Below are 19001 nucleotides of genomic sequence, written 5' to 3'. Positions count from 1 at the left end.
GGCCTGACGCACATCCACACTGAAAGCTTGCATGTATGATACCCAGACTGCACTGAACTGTTCTGACCAGAATAGGTTAAGTTTCAGAGATACAAAAACTAGAAACTAGCACAATTTCCTCTAAAGCAGGTGACTCCTCGAGATCCCAACTGGTTACAAATCTTAAAAGATTCCCTCTCGAAAGGAAGTTGTAAGGTCAAATTATAATGGGAATGAGATAGGGCTCTTCGTCAAACGAATTATATTTTATGTTTAACTTTTATTTCTCCCTTTTTTATTGGAACCATCCAATGCAGTGCCCCCCAAACTGGCTCCCCTGCCCGTGAATTCACCCCTGTACGTGGGCGACTACTACCAGTTGACGTGCGCGGTGGTGCACGGCGACGCACCCTTCAACATTACCTGGTACTACAACAACGAGCCCGCCGGAGACTTGGCCGGGGTCACCATCCTGATGCACGGCCGGCGCAGCAGCTCGCTGAACATCGAGAGCGTGGGGGGTGACCACGCGGGCAACTACACCTGCAAGGGCGCCAACCGGGCGGGCGAAACCACGGCAGAGACCCACCTGAGTGTCAAGGGTTTGTGCGAATTACTCCTAAGGAATCGCTAGCTGGGGGTGGCGTCTTAGTCGTAGACTGGAATCCTAGAATAGGACCAAGGCATCTGTAAATCCCCACTCTCTGTCTGTGCCTCCTTGTCTGGTGTTGGTACTGCATAAGCACACGAACCTGTATTATCTGTATTATACAACTGAAGTTGGGGGTTCTCGGACTTCCCTCGCTGTACAGTGTGTTGATCCCTTGCACGGCTTTCTTATCACCCGCTCACAGAGCTGCCCCAGGTCGATCAGTTCCACTTCAATGCCAACGGGGTGAATGGCGGCCAGGCGGTGCGGGTCATGTGCATGGTCTCCTCCGGCGACCTGCCCATCGACATCTACTGGCTGAAGGACGGACAGCCCCTGCTGCGCTCCATCTACCACAAGATCGACGAATACACCCTGATCCTGTCGCTGCGTCAGACCACCATTGGTGACTCCGGCAACTACACGTGCGTGGCCAGCAACGCGGCGGGCGTGGCCAGTCGCTGGTCCATCCTGAAAGTGAAGGGTACTCCGTCGTGTATATAGCTTTTAATTGTGCCTTTTCTGTTTGTACAAAGTTATTCTCCTTAGAGTCCATCCAAAACATCGAAATTTATGTCAATTAAAAGCGGGATAGTTCAGTTTGTATGGGAATCATATAGCTAGCATATACAAAGAATTCGATATTTGATAGGCAGAGGATTAGATTTTTTAAACTGAGGATTAATGATGAAGTCATATCATGAACATATCACTGATCATCGATGACTTAACTAGTTGACTGCACTTACTCATCTTCCCATAAACCTGATTCCTAATAATGGCGCTCCTTCCTATTCCCCCAAATATAACCCAAGAACCACCTGTGCTCTCGCCGCTGCTGCTTTCCGCTTCCGTTTGCGATGTCGGCGACTACGTGCAACTCACGTGCATTGCCAGCCGGGGGGCCACGCCCATTCTGTTCGAGTGGTGGCTAGATGGGCGGCAGGTGCACGATGACGGCAACGATGACGTCACTCAGGCCACAGTGGGCGAGCACACCAGCCTACTGCTGATCAACAGGGCGGGGGAGGGGCATGCGGGGAACTACAGTTGTCGGGCGATCAACCAGGTGGGCGTGGCAGAACGCCGGACCCGGCTAACTGTGAATGGTAAATGGGCGGTTATCAGCTTATCAGATATGCCAATTCCAACTTACTTTCAACTCCTCTTGCTGCAGCTAATCCAGTTTTTCTCGACTTCTCTGAATTTATCAATATTCCACATCCGTAGGCCAAAGACCAAGTTGAACCAAGTCGATCAAGGTCTATACTATATAGTTTGTGTAAATATGTGAAGTTAAAACTCCGCATTCGACTGCACCAGTAAACCAACCAACGTCGGGCAAAGTTAGCCACGATCTAACCTAGGTCCCACTGGGTATCGGCTTACTCGATTGTTATCCATAAATGTCAAAACAGCTCAGATCTGACCCTGCACACATACATGCACAGCAACACCCACACACACACAGCACTACACATAGCACTTATTCTGAGAAGATCTCAGAAATACGACTCACAGCCTTCGATTTCGAGTGACTCTTAGAGGGTTATGGTTTCTATGTAAAATACAAGTTCACAGGGCTCATGCTCCAACACCGAATAAACCAATAACAGCAAGATCTATTATCTACTATCCTAATCGCTTCTAATTGTCTACTTAACCGAAACTAAACTTAAACTTAATCGTAACCATGGAACCCAGTCCTCCACCAAACGAGACTGACTCTTTGCGCTTCCACAAACGTAAACAATTCGCCCTGATCTGTCCAGCTCAAAAAGAAACCCACATCCCCATCCAATCCTTCATTAAGTATTCCTTGTTTATTAATCATTATTTACCTAGACCTTAAGACACAAAGCGAAGTCCGTTGGCAAGGAAACATAATATGACGAAGATATCCTTTGACCAGGACTTCGCTTTGCACTGATTGCATGAACTTTAACCTTTAGTTTGGTATAACATGAGTTTTATTAATGCCCCACTTTCATTTGTCCTATTATCACCTTGGTTAATTGTGCTAATGTTTCTGTTGTAGTTTGGCCTTTTAAGTTAATCTCGATTGTAAGCGATCGTGTGGAAATATTCTATTGTGTATCATAAGACGATGTTCAATCAACACTTAAACTTTTGCATTGAATGAGAGAGCAGTAAAATATTTCCATACTTAAAGAAAAATGAAATGATAATAAATTATTTTTCCAAAACATTTATAACACATTTATCGAATTAAATGAGAGTTTTTGAGTGCTTCAAATGATCATTTCACTTTGCTTGAAACTAAGTCCGTCCATCCGCTTCCGCCGATACTCTTGACCATGTTGCATGCTACACATTATGCTAGAAACCACGATAGCTCAACTAACGTATTTTCTTTCCACAATCGCGTCATCAAACCCGATCAACAGTACCTCCCAGATGGATCCTCGAGCCCACCGATAAGGCCTTCGCCCAGGGATCCGATGCCAAGGTTGAATGCAAAGCTGATGGCTTCCCCAAACCCCAAGTCACATGGAAGAAAGCAGTTGGTACGTACAAATCAGTTTAATCCTCTGGAAAACCCCTCTCAAAATGATTTCCTTCGCAGGCGACACCCCCGGAGAGTACAAGGATCTGAAGAAGAGCGACAACATCCGCGTGGAAGAGGGCACTCTGCATGTGGACAACATCCAAAAGACCAACGAGGGCTACTATCTGTGCGAGGCCATCAATGGAATTGGCTCCGGTCTCTCGGCAGTGATTATGATCAGCGTTCAGGCCCCTCCAGAGTTCACGGAGAAGCTGCGAAACCAGACCGCTCGACGAGGAGAACCCGCCGTACTCCAGTGCGAGGCGAAGGGCGAGAAGCCCATTGGCATCTTGTGGAACATGAACAACATGCGACTGGACCCCAAGAACGACAACCGCTACACCATTCGCGAGGAGATCCTTTCCACCGGAGTTATGTCCAGTCTGTCGATCAAGCGCACCGAGAGGTCCGACTCCGCCCTGTTCACCTGTGTCGCCACTAATGCCTTCGGATCCGATGACGCCAGCATAAATATGATTGTCCAGGAAGTTCCGGAGATGCCATATGCTTTGAAGGTGCTCGACAAATCCGGACGATCCGTGCAGCTGAGCTGGGCGCAACCCTACGATGGCAACTCCCCTCTGGACAGGTACATCATTGAGTTCAAGCGTTCCCGTGCCTCCTGGAGCGAAATCGATCGCGTCATTGTGCCCGGACACACCACAGAAGCCCAAGTTCAGAAGCTCAGCCCCGCCACCACCTACAACATTCGCATCGTGGCCGAGAACGCCATCGGCACATCCCAATCCTCCGAAGCAGTGACCATCATCACAGCGGAAGAAGCGCCATCCGGAAAGCCCCAAAACATCAAGGTAGAACCCGTGAACCAGACCACCATGCGCGTCACCTGGAAGCCACCACCACGCACCGAGTGGAACGGAGAGATCCTGGGCTACTACGTCGGCTACAAGCTATCCAACACTAACTCATCCTACGTTTTCGAGACCATCAACTTCATCACCGAGGAGGGCAAGGAGCACAACCTGGAACTGCAGAACCTGCGCGTCTACACCCAGTACTCCGTGGTGATCCAGGCCTTCAACAAGATCGGAGCTGGTCCACTGAGCGAAGAGGAGAAGCAATTTACGGCCGAGGGAACACCCAGCCAGCCACCCAGTGACACCGCCTGCACCACCTTGACCTCGCAGACCATTCGCGTCGGATGGGTGAGCCCACCCCTGGAATCCGCCAACGGAGTGATCAAGACCTATAAGGTTGTCTATGCCCCCAGTGACGAGTGGTATGGTAAGTAGATTAAAGTCAAATAAGGGAACTTCCACAACTGAAAGGTCTCAGAAGAATCTTAATAAGGATAATAGTTATGAACGCTACTCTACTTTTTCATTTTAGACGAGACCAAGCGGCACTATAAGAAGACGGCCTCCTCCGACACAGTTCTCCACGGCTTAAAGAAGTACACCAACTACACAATGCAGGTTCTGGCCACAACAGCCGGAGGCGATGGAGTCCGCAGCGTTCCCATTCACTGCCAAACTGAACCCGATGGTGATTCATATCCATGATTATATTAGAATAGCAACTTCTAACTTCTTTGCTTTGACAGTTCCCGAAGCACCCACTGATGTAAAGGCTCTTGTTATGGGTAACGCCGCTATCCTGGTATCCTGGCGCCCACCAGCACAGCCCAACGGCATTATCACCCAGTACACCGTATACTCTAAGGCCGAAGGCGCTGAGACTGAGACAAAGACCCAGAAGGTTCCCCACTACCAGATGAGTTTCGAGGCCACCGAACTGGAGAAGAACAAGCCCTACGAGTTCTGGGTGACAGCTAGCACCACCATTGGCGAAGGCCAGCAGTCCAAGAGCATAGTGGCCATGCCCAGCGACCAGGTGCCCGCCAAGATCGCCTCCTTCGACGACACCTTCACTGCCACCTTCAAGGAAGACGCCAAGATGCCCTGCCTGGCCGTTGGAGCTCCCCAACCCGAGATCACATGGAAAATCAAGGGCGTCGAATTCAGTGCCAACGATCGCATGCGCCTTCTCCCCGACGGATCGCTGCTGATCAAGTCGGTGAATCGCCAGGATGCCGGAGACTACTCCTGCCACGCCGAGAACTCGATTGCAAAGGACTCCATCACGCACAAACTGATTGTTCTGGCTCCACCACAATCGCCCCATGTCACACTCTCGGCCACCACCACTGATGCCCTGACTGTCAAGTTGAAGCCCCATGAGGGAGACACTGCTCCTCTGCATGGATACACCCTGCACTACAAGCCAGGTGGGTGGATCTGACTAGATATAAATACATATTAGTTCGTTTCTAACATTTAAATTATAATCCTCACTCTTAGAATTCGGAGAATGGGAAACATCGGAAGTGTCTGTCGACTCGCAGAAGCACAATATTGAAGGACTCTTGTGCGGCTCCCGCTATCAGGTCTATGCCACAGGATTCAATAAGTGAGTGTTTTAATAACCAGAGAGAGATAAACCTAATTCTAAAACTAATATAGCATTGGAGCTGGCGAAGCTTCTGACATCTTGAACACCCGGACCAAGGGACAGAAGCCCAAGCTGCCCGAGAAACCTCGCTTCATTGAAGTGTCCTCCAACTCCGTGTCCCTGCACTTCAAGGCCTGGAAAGATGGAGGATGCCCCATGTCGCACTTTGTGGTGGAGAGCAAGAAGCGGTAGATCACACCTTAACCAGGCATATGAACTCGATCTAAGATTGTTTACCTCTGCAGCGATCAAATTGAGTGGAACCAAATTTCGAACAACGTGAAGCCGGACAACAACTACGTGGTTTTGGACCTGGAACCCGCCACCTGGTACAACCTCCGCATCACTGCCCACAACTCGGCTGGCTTCACTGTGGCCGAATACGACTTTGCCACCCTGACGGTTACCGGAGGTATTTATGATCTGTTCTCCGATTCCCAGTTGATTCCTGCATTGCTTTTGTACATAGAGTACTCTACGTTGACAGCTTCGGGGTCTGATGCTGGAAATACCGCTCCGAAGGCTTCCAAGAAGCCCATTAACTGGGCCTGGCTGTCCGGAGAGTTGGTTTTGCGATCGAGACCCCGAAACACTGTCCATATACAAATAACAAGATGAGAAGCACCAAGCTATACAATGTTGTACAAAACAATTATTGAGTTTATTTTGTCTTTACCAATCACGAAAAGTTATGACATATTTTTAAAAAATATGAGCAAATTATGATTTCCTTGCTTTTCAATGTGAACAAATTGCACAGTATATAAAATTATATTATTCCTATTTTTTGTTGCCCAAACCAAGCTTGTCGATATAGTTGTTTCAGTTCGTTTATGTCTCATAGTTTGGAAAATAGTCACTTCTTTATGTTTTTAACTGCCAGAACTCTGAACGCAGAAGCACCCGAATAGTGTAAAATAATAATGATTTTTCTTACGTAAATGCAATTTGTTTCCTTCCGTTTTTATCAACAATCCCAGTGAAGAGCTATTGCAACGTATATGCATATGTACATAACTGAATAGTTAACTAACTCACCAAACAGCCACGATTTTAATTTTATTATAATTTTAACTAGACCCAAGCATCGTAGTGCTCTAGATCACAGTATGAATATGAATGTGGGACCATCCTTGTCAATAAAACATTAACTTAAAGTACTTTTTATTTTATGCGACGTTAAGTTTAAACAAAAAATCCAAATTAAATCAATTTGAACAACGAACAATATTAGAACTAAATGCATCTGATACTCGTAGATTAAAGGAGATATTAGACCCGTTGTCGAACCTTTTAAATATATATATTCTTAACTATGTTCGCCTGTCCGTTTGTCCGTATATTTATTTATCTGTCCGTTTATCCGCTTGTCGAGGATCCTGGCTTGCAGCACGGAAACTTAAAGATAATCTAATTATATAAAAAGAAATCGGTTAAACGGGTATAAAACGGAAAATGATTATCGTTATTTCATTAGTTTTTCCAAATCTAAAAATCGTTTTATTTAATATTAGCTGAGCAACGGTATTTGATAGTCGGGCATTCGGCTTTATCGTTTTAGTTTCTTGTTAAATACTTAAATACTTATTATTGACATGGAACGTCCTCTTATCATTTCGAATAGTTATTTATGAATTTATTTTTTTGCATTTCTGTGCCCAGTCTGTGAAAGAGAATTTGTAAAATATACACGCGGTGTGGAATATGAAAATCGATGCAGACCAAATAGCTGTCGTCTTTAAGCATATTAACTAGATGTTGTTATACCCGCCGAACCAATCCCGAATCTATTGATTGTACAGAACTCCAATCGATGTAACTTCCCGCCAATTAGATGTTTTCACGGCTATGATCCATATTCCAGAACCTATGCAACTGCAAGAGCTAGATATTCCCATACACAACTGGTCACAGAAACGATTCACCCACCAAAAACGATACTTTTATGATTTTAGCTAACTTGATTTGCTTTTCATTTGATTAAAAATATGAAAGTGCTCATTTAACAGAGGCTTGGAAAAGACAAAGCAAGTGTGAAACTCAATCCGATGAATCGAGCAGAGCCACCATAACATGACAATCAAGCACAACAACCAAAGTATCTCAATCCTGTTCCATGGGAGTCCTGGCCAGGGAGTCTGAGCTGAGAGAGTTGATTTCTTAAACTTTTACTTATGGTTCGACTTATCACTTATCACTACAGTCACACGCAGACATTTTCAGACATTTTTGGTTTTTGCCATTTCAATTCGATTCGTTTCAGTTATAGTTATGTCAAGTTACAGTTGAGTTCCACCTAAGTTAGTTGGTTTATTTGAAGGATACGTTTCTCCTTCTGGAATGCAGTTCCATTCGTTTCGTGCAGTCTTAGCGATCTAATAACATACATCATTAACTAGCTCTAAGCGGATCACAAACAAATTGCATTGCGTTTAGTGTTTAAAAAAGTAAAATAAACTGTTTTTTATACAATTTCCATATACAATTTTGGAATAGTTTAACTAGTTCTCATATCAACTTACTCACATTTTGATGCGTGCTTCAGTTCTGCGCCATGTAAAATAACCGAAAACCAATACTCTTTAATACTCTTACTTTTCTCTCATATGAATAACGAAAACGACTCCATATCGACAAGTTTAACCTTTGAATTTTTCGCCACAGTCTGTATTTGTATATGTATGTGTTGAGTGCTTTCGCGATGTGCGCGCGGTACAAAGGTCAATGTGCCAGCAGAGGTCACAACGTGTAACTGATCCTCCTCTCTCTCTCTCTCTGTCTCTCTGTCTCTCTCGCACCATGTGTCTCTGTCTCTAACCGCCCCACCCACTGTCTGCTCCCACCCACTGACCACCCAAAACCACCCTTTGGTTGTTGTTGTTATTGTTGTTGCAGGCACTATCGCACCCTCGCGAGATTTACCCGAGTTAAGCGCCGAGGACACGATCCGCATTATCCTCTCGAACCTAAACTTAGTTGTGCCCGTCGTGGCGGCTCTGCTCGTCATAATCATAGCGATAATTGTTATTTGTATACTGCGTAGCAAGGGCAATCACCACAAAGGTATCTATGCTGACCACTAATTAAGAATTTCGTTCTTTTTCGGTTTCTCTCTACTTCTCTCTGAACACCACGAAACTGCAACACCCCACACTTGCGCTTGTGCCACGAAAATCCAAAATACCAAATTATCAAAATACCATATTGCCTGTACTGCCTGCCCATATTCCATATTGCTGTTGTCTATGACCCAACCAACCAACTATTGCATGTGCGCATCCGGTTTGTATACCCCCCTTAAACCCCGAAAGGCACCATTGCGCCCCTGGACGACGGATCCGGCCACGGCAACGTGCACACCCGCATCCGCCTGCCCGCCTGGATGCCCGAGTGGCTCGATCTCAACTTCATGGTGCCCCTGATCGCCACCGTGGTCGTGGTGGCAGTGGGCATCTGCGTGGTGTGCGTGGCCCTTTCCCGGAGGCGAGCGGACGACATGCGCGGCGGCCAGAAGGATGTGTACTGTAGGTTCTTCCCCAAGGACTCCCCACCTCACAAGCGCAACCTCTTCTCTTGAATCCTAACCAAATTTTTAGCTTACTGTAGAGTGTAGATCGATATCTTATTTCTGTTTTGCATCATGTTGGCTAAATGTTCCTTAAAAAATGTTTATCATTTTTGTATCATATCTTTAACAAAGATATTATTTTGCATTCAATTAAAAGATTTTCTTTGAGAATTTTGAAAAAAAAAAAACAGTTTAGCCAACATGTCGATAAATTTAGCCGTCACTCCAAAAGTCAAAATGGTCGGTTTGTAATCCTTTGATACCATATAATAATATTTTAATGGAATGTCACTGTGTAGTTTGGCTTTGCATGATTTACTTATATTTCCAAACTCAATGATACAAGATACACCCACAAAAATATACCAAAAGTTCTCACTCCAAAAATATACCAACAGACAGACAAAGAAACTGAAAATATACCAAACAATCAAATAATATAATACGAGCATATATCAATATAATATATTTAGTGTCAATATCTGTGTGTACATACGAAAACCATCATCGATACTTCATCGTCATTAAAATCAATTGGTTTTTCAATTGCCAAACATGACTTGAAAGTTGTACTGAAGCACCCAATAACTTCTGAAGAATAGATCAGTTTGCAGACCGAGTTGTAAACTTATTTATCAGTTGGTGTTATTGGCTCTGTGGAGGACTGTACTTATATGCAATACTAGAATAATCCCAGTAAGCGATATATCTATACTAGCCCCATTGTTGTACATACGTTTTGCTTATGAACTGAGCAACTTCACAATCAAATACTACTCTATATATATATATTTACAAATCCATATCCTCCACAAAACAAGACAACTCAAATCTATCATTTTTGAGTTCCGAATTCTTTCCGTATTTTTCCCTTATGAACAACCAAAACTAAGATGCTTTTTGAAATCACCATCGAGATCCTTGATCGATGACAAAGAAAAGTCGAGTAAATCCAAAATTAAGTTCATCGCTCATTTCATATCATTATTATAACAGTCGTAATCGTAATCGTTGACCAGTTGGTATATTTTGAAATCGAAAACAAATAACCTGAACACTTCACGTAACCTCTTTTGGAATCTTTTTTCGCAATCGTAACTTGTAAACTTGTATTTTTGAGCTACCAAATAGCACATTTAGTGTGTTGACATGCCGCACCAAAACCAAAAAAAAAACAAGTGAATCCAAAATTAATTTTAAAACCAGTAACGAGTGACGGAACAAGTCGAGATCGAGTCGAAAACAGAAGTAAAGTATGCGAGTTGATTGAATGCGAGCGGCATATGATGAAGGAAAAGCATCTTCAGTGTTTCAATATTGAGTTGGCGATATCATATATTAATTCTAGACGATGTAGTTTACAATCAGACAATGGGACCCGGCGCCACCCTGGACAAGCGTCGTCCGGACCTGCGGGATGAGCTCGGCTACATCGCCCCGCCCAACCGGAAGCTGCCCCCCGTCCCCGGCTCCAACTACAACACCTGCGACCGGATTAAGCGAGGTACAGTCATAAGTAAGCATCTAAATTTCCAATGCAACATTTATTAATGCCGCCACCCCGTGTCGGATGCCCGGATCCCCGGATCTCGGGTTCCTGGTCATGGATGGGGGCTTAGTTCTTTCTTCCATTTACTTTGCGAACGAAAATCATATACGAAAAGTATTTTGCGTTGCCTTGCATTCATACAAACTGAGGGTATCTCTAGATCTCTACCCACATACCATACTCAAGCTAAGCTTTTCCGGACCCGAAAAATTCTTAGTGTTGCTTTTTAAGCCGCTTCCTGTTCAGTTCCTCCAAAGACCCGCCCCCAATCCTGGCATGAAAGAACCGTGTTATTAAATGTTGTTGTTAATTTAGATACATTTTTTTTGCACTGGGATGGTCCCAGACGTGATTTAATCCGAGTATACTTATCGTTTTATCCTCTCGCTCCCCACGCACCAACTCCAAATCCCGCACCTCTTCGGTTGCTTCAATTCGATTATGATTTCCGTTGACTTATCATTGATGTTGTACGAAATTGGAAATTGAAAAACACCACACTCGAAACGAACCCATCTACTACACCTCACCCCGAACCACACATAAACACTCCACGACATGTCCAGGCCGCGGTGGCCTCCGGTCCAACCACTCGACCTGGGACCCTCGGCGCAATCCCAACCTGTACGAGGAGCTGAAGGCCCCGCCAGTGCCGATGCACGGCAACCATTACGGCCACGCCCACGGCAATGCCGAGTGCCACTATAGGCATCCAGGTAGGCGAAGTGGAGAGGAGCAGCCGCTCCCTTCTACGGATTTAAGTTTCTTAGTCCCCCATCAATAACCTCACTAACCCACCCCACCTTTTTAATGGAGCTGATCGACTTACGGATTTAATATATCTGGATTAGTTAGTTTATAATCGGTGTTAAGCCACACTGCCTCTACCTTTTGAGTTATCAAGATCCATCTCTAACAGTTATGGATTAACTTTATCCAGCAATTTAATTCATCCTGTAAAATCGATCTCTCCTTTAATTTAATTATTTTTAAGTTTGTTTGCTCTAACAAAAAGTCTAACAACTGGTCGCATCCAGCTAACTAAAGCTAACAAACTAGTAAGTAATTACTTGGTAAGGAAAATCGAACGGGTACCAGGTATCATCGCAGCATACTTAACACACTAAACCAAGTCCACTTGAACAACACATCATTTCTCATAGTGGACACACGTACTAATCGATCTCTTTTCCCGCAAGGCATGGAAGATGAAATCTGCCCCTATGCCACGTTCCACCTTCTCGGATTCCGCGAGGAAATGGACCCCACCAAGGCAATGAACTTCCAGACCTTCCCCCACCAGAACGGACACGCCGGCCCAGTTCCCGGACACGCGGGCACTATGCTCCCACCAGGACATCCAGGACACGTGCACTCCCGCTCCGGATCGCAATCAATGCCTCGGGCCAATCGATACCAGCGAAAGAACAGCCAGGGCGGACAGTCCTCAATCTACACGCCAGCTCCCGAATACGATGATCCCGCCAACTGTGCCGAAGAGGACCAATATGTGAGTAGTCATTGAATTCCGATTTGGAATGTGGAATGACTGATGCATTATATTGTTGTTCTTGTAGCGTCGATACACCCGCGTCAACTCGCAAGGCGGCAGCCTGTACTCCGGACCCGGACCCGAATACGACGATCCCGCCAACTGCGCCCCTGAGGAGGATCAGTACGGTTCCCAGTACGGAGGACCCTATGGACAGCCCTATGATCACTACGGTTCCCGGGGATCCATGGGACGTCGCAGCATCGGTCAGTGAAGAGGCTTGAAAGATTTAAGACTTGATTAACGCACAACTTGATCCACAGGCTCCGCTCGCAATCCCGGCAATGGGTCACCCGAGCCTCCACCACCACCACCACGCAACCACGACATGAGCAACTCCTCATTCAACGACTCCAAGGAGAGTAATGAGATCTCAGAGGCAGAGTGCGATCGTGACCACGGACCACGCGGAAACTACGGAGGTAAGTTGGCCACATGAATTATTTTCTGATGAAAGGAAATTTTAGTGTTAGTTACAACCTAACAAACGCGTAATATTTTCGAGAGCTCGGTCTAATCTTAACAATATCAATTCGCCATCTTTTTCAATTCTATCCGAAATTTCGTGTAAATATAAATCAGAAGACTCCAACGAGGGTGAGTGATCCTATCCGAAGTTGAGTTAGTTTGTGTGATTTTCACGATCATCATTCGAAAAACCGATCACATCTCATACTTCGATTCCTCACGAACCCCTCGCCTCTCTTGCTCATGATCAACTATAAGTATTTCATAAGATATATCCAACGATCATTGAAAGACCGTCATTATCATCGAAACTCCTCGCATTTCTCAGCGAATTTCAGTTATCTCGTTCATGCGTAAATATTCATGCTGTGTTTTGCTAAATTTTATTAAAGAACATCAGTGTTTTGAGTGTAACAGTTTTAAGTTATTACGATTTAAATTTGGTTTTGGTTTTTTTTATTATTAAGATCCAATTTATCGCACACTTACATATCATTTCACTTCATAGAGCACACCGTTTGCATATCAATGTTTTATGTTTTATGTTTGTAACTAATCACAACTAGTCAATTCGAATGAATTGCCACTAGAAATCTGCATGGGATGACCCTTTGAGGGTCCAAATGAGTAATGATGCCGGGGATCAGCACTTATTTTGAAAGTAGCTGCACGATTGGACGCCTACTCGATGGTTTTTAATTTAGATCTAAGCCGGTTTTACTTTTATCATTTTATCTCCATTCCGAATTTTTCTTTCTACTTTCTTTTATGGAACCCTATTAAATTTTTATACTACCCCACTCTATCGGTTCGGGCAACACAAACCAATTTCTTTTGCCATATTCCGAACCCCAAATGCTGAACTCGCAGCAGTGAAGCGATCTCCACAGCCGAAAGATCAGCGCACCACCGAAGAAATGCGCAAACTGATAGAAAGGTAAGACCAGGCCAATGGGCCTGACCCTCCTACATATGTATTTACCACCCGACACGTAATTAACGAGATGTTAAAGCATTTGCCCAGAAGTTGATATACATATGTAGTTCTGGTGCAGTTCCCCTGTCACTAATCGCAACTTAACAATCTTCCCCGTCTTTATTTACCCACTTTCCTAACTCTGAATGGTATGATCGCTGACACTAGTCGACGACAGTTGTAAGTCTTGAATAAGGAACCTACCAATGTGACTAGCACCCACGACTATCCTGCATGCCCACGCACCAATCAATACTAACCCAAAGTGCATCCAGTACTCACGTCTATGTATAAACCGCCTTGAGTTCGTATATTCATTTTTACATTGGTTTTGTCTTTAATCTTTGATCTTTTCGTTTGGTTTTCGGTTCGACAGCAAATCACAGTTGAATGTTTTGAAACCTTTTGATAAACTACTCCATGCGATAAGCAGACCCACACATATCTGTCTATCACGAAATACTTAAGTGTTTCCATAAATACTCGTATTAACACTTTATTGCAGCTTTGTGCTTGGCCTCAGCTTGCCAAATCAAAAAGAACCAGAAGTAAACCATGTTAAGCCACGAACAGAACATAAAGACACGGCCAATGGGGCGAGATGGGTTCAGGTCGGAGATAAAGATACAGATACTTGGAAAATACTTCAAAGTTCGCCCGAAAGATCCCATCTCGACCCTTGCAATGCTTTTGGTTGCAGCATAAACATAATCCAACAAGTCCCGCTTCCAATGCTCCAATGTGTACTAATCAGATTCATCTCTTCCCGTGCAGAAACGAAACCGGCCCAAAACAACTCCAACTCCAACAAGCAAATGGCGCAGGATTCACAGCCTACGATACTATGGCAGTGTAATTTGTAAGCGCCTCCAGCGGCGGTGGGCGTGGCATTTTAGCTTAGTGTTTTAGGTGCATGAAGTGCGTGGGAGTTGAATGACACTCAGAGACACAGGACACACAGATACACACAGACAGATCATCAGGACACAAGGAAAGAGATAGAGAGATAGAACGAGAGAGAGGGAGTTATATACCGCATATACACGTAAAATATTCAACTACTTCGAGTAATTATAGCGAAGGAATGCAAGTTTCAAGAAACATATTTATATTGTCTATGCAAGCAGCAAACCAAACATACATAAAGTATATAAGTACATTCAATGGATAACTACTATAAGAGAGTGCTGGAGGCACCAAAGGAAATTACCCAAGTTATTCGAGAGGAGCAGAAAACGAAATCTCAAGATCAAGATCATACTTACGTATTCGAACTAATTTTCAATAATGTACTTTAGTTTTAAGCGGTGTCTACCGAAATATCAGAGCAACAGCAACTGAGATGGATGCTTGTGTGTAAGAGGAGATGATTCGAAATCTGTTTGTGTAAACTTTTGCCATCTATGCCAGGAGCAGAAAACTCATCTTTGCCTAGCCTAAGTCAAAGTCATAATATTAACTCGTCTAATTGATATATTTAGTCGTAACACATGCGAATCGTATGATTTCTTCCTATGCATTTTGTAATTCGTATGGACAGCGCACATTTGGAGTTTTGTTTGCGTTTTGCGTTGACTTGTGATGATTGTTAATTTACAGAGCCGTGTGAGTGGGTACCTAAAATTGTGCCCAACACTCGCTCAGTTCTTTATTTAGTTCGCCCTTATTTTTAATTCAAAAATGCGCTTCCAACAGAACAAATCGAAACTGTTCAATGCACAAATCGCAGCCACAACAATTGAATGTATTATACAAGATCCCCAGGACACCCAAAACCCCAAACCCCAAACCCGAAACACAGATACACTCAAGCACGATTTATTAAGCCAATTCTGATATAGACCGTTCTGAACATGAGTTATACGCATTTGAAGCTTTAAGAGAACCAGAAATTGTTTATTTCACTTCATTTGATCTATCCTAAGTTATTAGTTCATAAGTTGCTAAATATATGATTTTGATTTTATTTAAAACTTATTACATTCGCTTTTGTTTGATTTTTGTTTTGGGGTTCCGCTCATTGCGGCCAGAAATCCGTGGAGATACCACCAACACTTCAAAGACTGACTAATGCAAGCTAGAAACGAAGCCGGATCAATCCAAGTTTTGCAGGATGAAACCGATGCAATGGAGCTACAGAATATCCAGTATTTTGCTCATCACGTAGAATAGCAGGGCATTTCCGGGTGAATCCACTGCCACGAGATCGGAACTGGATTTTGATCCTCGTCCCTTAAGCACATCACGAACTGCATTTATCCAATGGGAGAGTTATGGTCAGACTTATTGTTTCACTTCAATCTTAAGTTCCCACTTAACCTATCCGAACTAATACTCACTCTTACCCAGACTATACCAGTTTTATATAGATATATACGTATATAAATATATAAATGTAGTGTTGTGAAAAAATAAGATTGCTTACCTATATGAGTGTACTACAAATTTTCATGGCAAACGAACTACAAATATTAAGTAGTGTATAGTAAAGGAAATGGCATTTAATCAATAAGCAAACGAAAGGAATACACCTACAAATTTTCAAGTAATTAAAATAGCAAGCAATATTCTAGAGTCAAAAGAACGTTGGATTTCACAAATTGTAACGAACAAACACGATTTTAATTACACTCGTAAAATTTATAAACTTTTCGGCAAATCAAAATCAAAACAAAAACTTTTGGCATTAAAAAGAAAACTTAAACTTAAACAAAGTGGTTTGAAAGAGAAAACACTTAGGCTAAGTACGCTAATATAACATAATCCATTTTTCATACTATATATCATGCATGAATAATGTATACTCGTAATTCAAATCAATCCGAGTCGGATGCTTTTTGAGTTGCTTCTTCATTGTCGAAAGGATTATGGCGAAAATTGTGGTTTTGAATTCATTAGACGCGCTTCATACTTGTAATTATTTAAGCGATAAGCGAACATGCATATACAAACATATACAGATAATTTTTTACTTAACTTTACATAAAACGCATTAATCAAAATTCAACTCCCAAGAGACATTAACCAAGCGGGTCAGACACTAAACCCAAGACACACTCTCACACGAAGGACATTCAACTTCAACGCACATCAGGCTCGACATCGAGGATAACTAAGCACGATCAGCACACATTTGAATTCTGTAACCAAGTGGACAGGCAGTTTAAAACGCATTTATACTAATCACTCGCTCCTTCTTAGCAGAACGAATATTATACGAAATTAAGAGAGAATCAATACCCCAGTGGAAACATTCGTAATCATTAAGCGCGGCATATACGGTAAACCCCAAATTGAATACTACAAATATGTGTATTACTAATTACATTTACGAAAGCATACATATATTAACTATATTAAATATTGAATGTATTGAATTGACAACAGTCGGCATGCCCGGGATTCACTAACCTGAACCACTCCACGTGGAACGGATTGGTAATCCCGCCCAAAACTCGATCACTCTGCATGTCCGACCAGCGAAGAAAGAAAATTTGTCAGTTTCCAGTTTCAGTGTCATACAAGTCAAACAGAAACCAATTAAAATTAAATAAATGCCAATTTATGTTGGATAAAACCAAATAACTTGTTTATTTTCATTTGCTATTCAATATAAAACTTTATTAGAATTAGATAAATCATTGAAGTGGCCAGAATGCTGAGAAGTATGTTCATCTTTTCTTCTGATTTCGGAATGTCACTGCATACTTTTAGGCATTGTTGTCAGTCAAGGTGGTCAAGTAAGCTAATTTACATAGTTCAAAAGAAGCGTTATAAAAAAATAAAGCTTAAATAAGGTTAATACCGAAATCCTTCTATTTAAATTTAACTATATTTGTATAAATAAGTAACAAATGACATTAATCAATGTGTTTATTAAGGTGCATTTGAGAACATTTACTCTCATTGATCTTAAATGTTACTATCTATAAACATTAAACAGATAGATGTCGGCTATTTTTAGATGTTCGAAAATTTTGAGGTTATTGTGTTTTCTAGTCAAATTCAACGCCTTATGTGCTCACACACTCACTTGTCCGGTGCAAATTTTGAAATTTGGGACAACAAAAACCCGCCATTCCAGCCGCTTTGTTTGCACTTAAATGTTTGGCCATCGGATTTGCACATCCAGTTAGCGTCTGCAGGCTAAGCTCTCTGCAAAGAACAAGTGCTGATGCAAACACTGCAGCTTGGCCATTCCAATAGCATTCGTTACTCACAGCGACACCTGCACATGCACAGCTCCAGATCCGCAGTGGTTGCCCAAGATTCGCTCATCATCATCATTTGCATTCGAAGGCGTCCAGTGATTGCCAATTCAATCACAACTCACACTCTCCCCGCGCAGGCCTTGCGTAATACAATTAATTGTTGCGAAATCCGATGATTTTCAACTAATTGCGGCTCATTAAATATATATCCACGCAACCATGCCCCCGAGTAAACGCCTCCCTAATATATCCATGTGGATGTTGTGGTCGCTAGTTGGGCAGCGGCAAAAAGTGAAAATAAAAATGAAAATGAAAATTATTCGCAAACAATTGCGATTGGCGCCCGGCACTTCCAACAATTGTGCATTGTCTTCGCTGCATAACAGAAATTTCAACATGGATGTGCGGCGGGGTCGGGAAATTGAGCGTTTAAGCGCTAAACGGCCTGCGAGCTACTGGCGACGGCAACATGACAAATACCCCCATCAAATATTGATCATTTAGCGTATCAGTCGCAGAACTCCGAGGGAAGTCGTAAACTGCACTTGTCTCGGAACACGGCCATAAATCTATGGACGGCGAGAGGGGAGGGGGGCAGGTAAGCCCAGCTGAGAGAGGCAAAATAATATAAAAACAGAGCGAGAAATAATAACAATGTTTGACAATCAAGTCGTTTGCATCTGAACGGCTGGGGAAGCCACATGGGGCATGCAATCCAAAAGCGAACAAACACGGCATGAAACGTTGAGCGCCGAGCGTGGCCAACATTTGGTTACGGGGGGCGTGGCAGCAGGTGCAGCAAGTAGGCCAAAAGGGGGCATGGTGGCACCATTTGCATGGGCTTAGTACATGTCATGAGAAGTAGGGAAGAAACGTTAATAAAGCGTTAAAAATTAGGTGATTGGGCAAAAGCCGTTGAGTCCTGAGCATTATATATGTAGCGGTAAGCCAATAATCGTTTATGAGGTGTTTATTACTCTTAAAATAGTTCATTTTTATGTGTATAAT

General features: G+C 43.2%; 1 protein-coding gene across 50 annotated transcripts in view; it reads left to right on the top strand.

The window, feature by feature from the left end:
- Positions 1 to 15759, top strand: part of LOC6733350 (Down syndrome cell adhesion molecule-like protein Dscam2) — a 62373-nt gene extending 46614 nt beyond the window's left edge. For 40 of the 50 annotated variants that reach the window (XM_039292209.2, XM_039292246.2, XM_039292211.2 and 37 more), the window contains exons 10-26: positions 3037 to 3156; positions 3216 to 4442; positions 4548 to 4703; positions 4762 to 5445; positions 5519 to 5627; positions 5681 to 5857; positions 5915 to 6081; positions 8981 to 9193; positions 10586 to 10741; positions 11353 to 11502; positions 11986 to 12296; positions 12364 to 12544; positions 12602 to 12760; positions 12921 to 12935; positions 13677 to 13743; positions 13951 to 13962; positions 14557 to 15759. In XM_039292209.2, the coding sequence (XP_039148143.1) occupies positions 3037 to 3156; positions 3216 to 4442; positions 4548 to 4703; positions 4762 to 5445; positions 5519 to 5627; positions 5681 to 5857; positions 5915 to 6081; positions 8981 to 9193; positions 10586 to 10741; positions 11353 to 11502; positions 11986 to 12296; positions 12364 to 12544; positions 12602 to 12760; positions 12921 to 12935; positions 13677 to 13743; positions 13951 to 13962; positions 14557 to 14638 (3986 nt within the window). In that variant the 3' untranslated portion in view covers positions 14639 to 15759. Of the gene's footprint in view, positions 1 to 296; positions 582 to 3036; positions 3157 to 3215; positions 4443 to 4547; positions 4704 to 4761; positions 5446 to 5518; positions 5628 to 5680; positions 5858 to 5914; positions 6082 to 8564; positions 8733 to 8980; positions 9194 to 10585; positions 10742 to 11352; positions 11503 to 11985; positions 12297 to 12363; positions 12545 to 12601; positions 12761 to 12920; positions 12936 to 13676; positions 13744 to 13950; positions 13963 to 14556 lie in introns of all 50 variants that reach the window. The other 10 variants (XM_039292258.2, XM_039292257.2, XM_039292256.2 and 7 more) reach the window with 7 other exon arrangements.
- The last annotated feature ends 3242 nt before the right edge of the window (positions 15760 to 19001 follow it).

Source organism: Drosophila simulans, chromosome 2R (genome assembly GCF_016746395.2).
Source record: "Drosophila simulans strain w501 chromosome 2R, Prin_Dsim_3.1, whole genome shotgun sequence".
In the NCBI taxonomy this organism is placed as follows: Eukaryota; Metazoa; Arthropoda; class Insecta; order Diptera; family Drosophilidae; genus Drosophila; species Drosophila simulans.
Note: the sequence above shows the minus strand (reverse complement) of the source record. Positions and strands in the feature narration are given on the sequence as shown.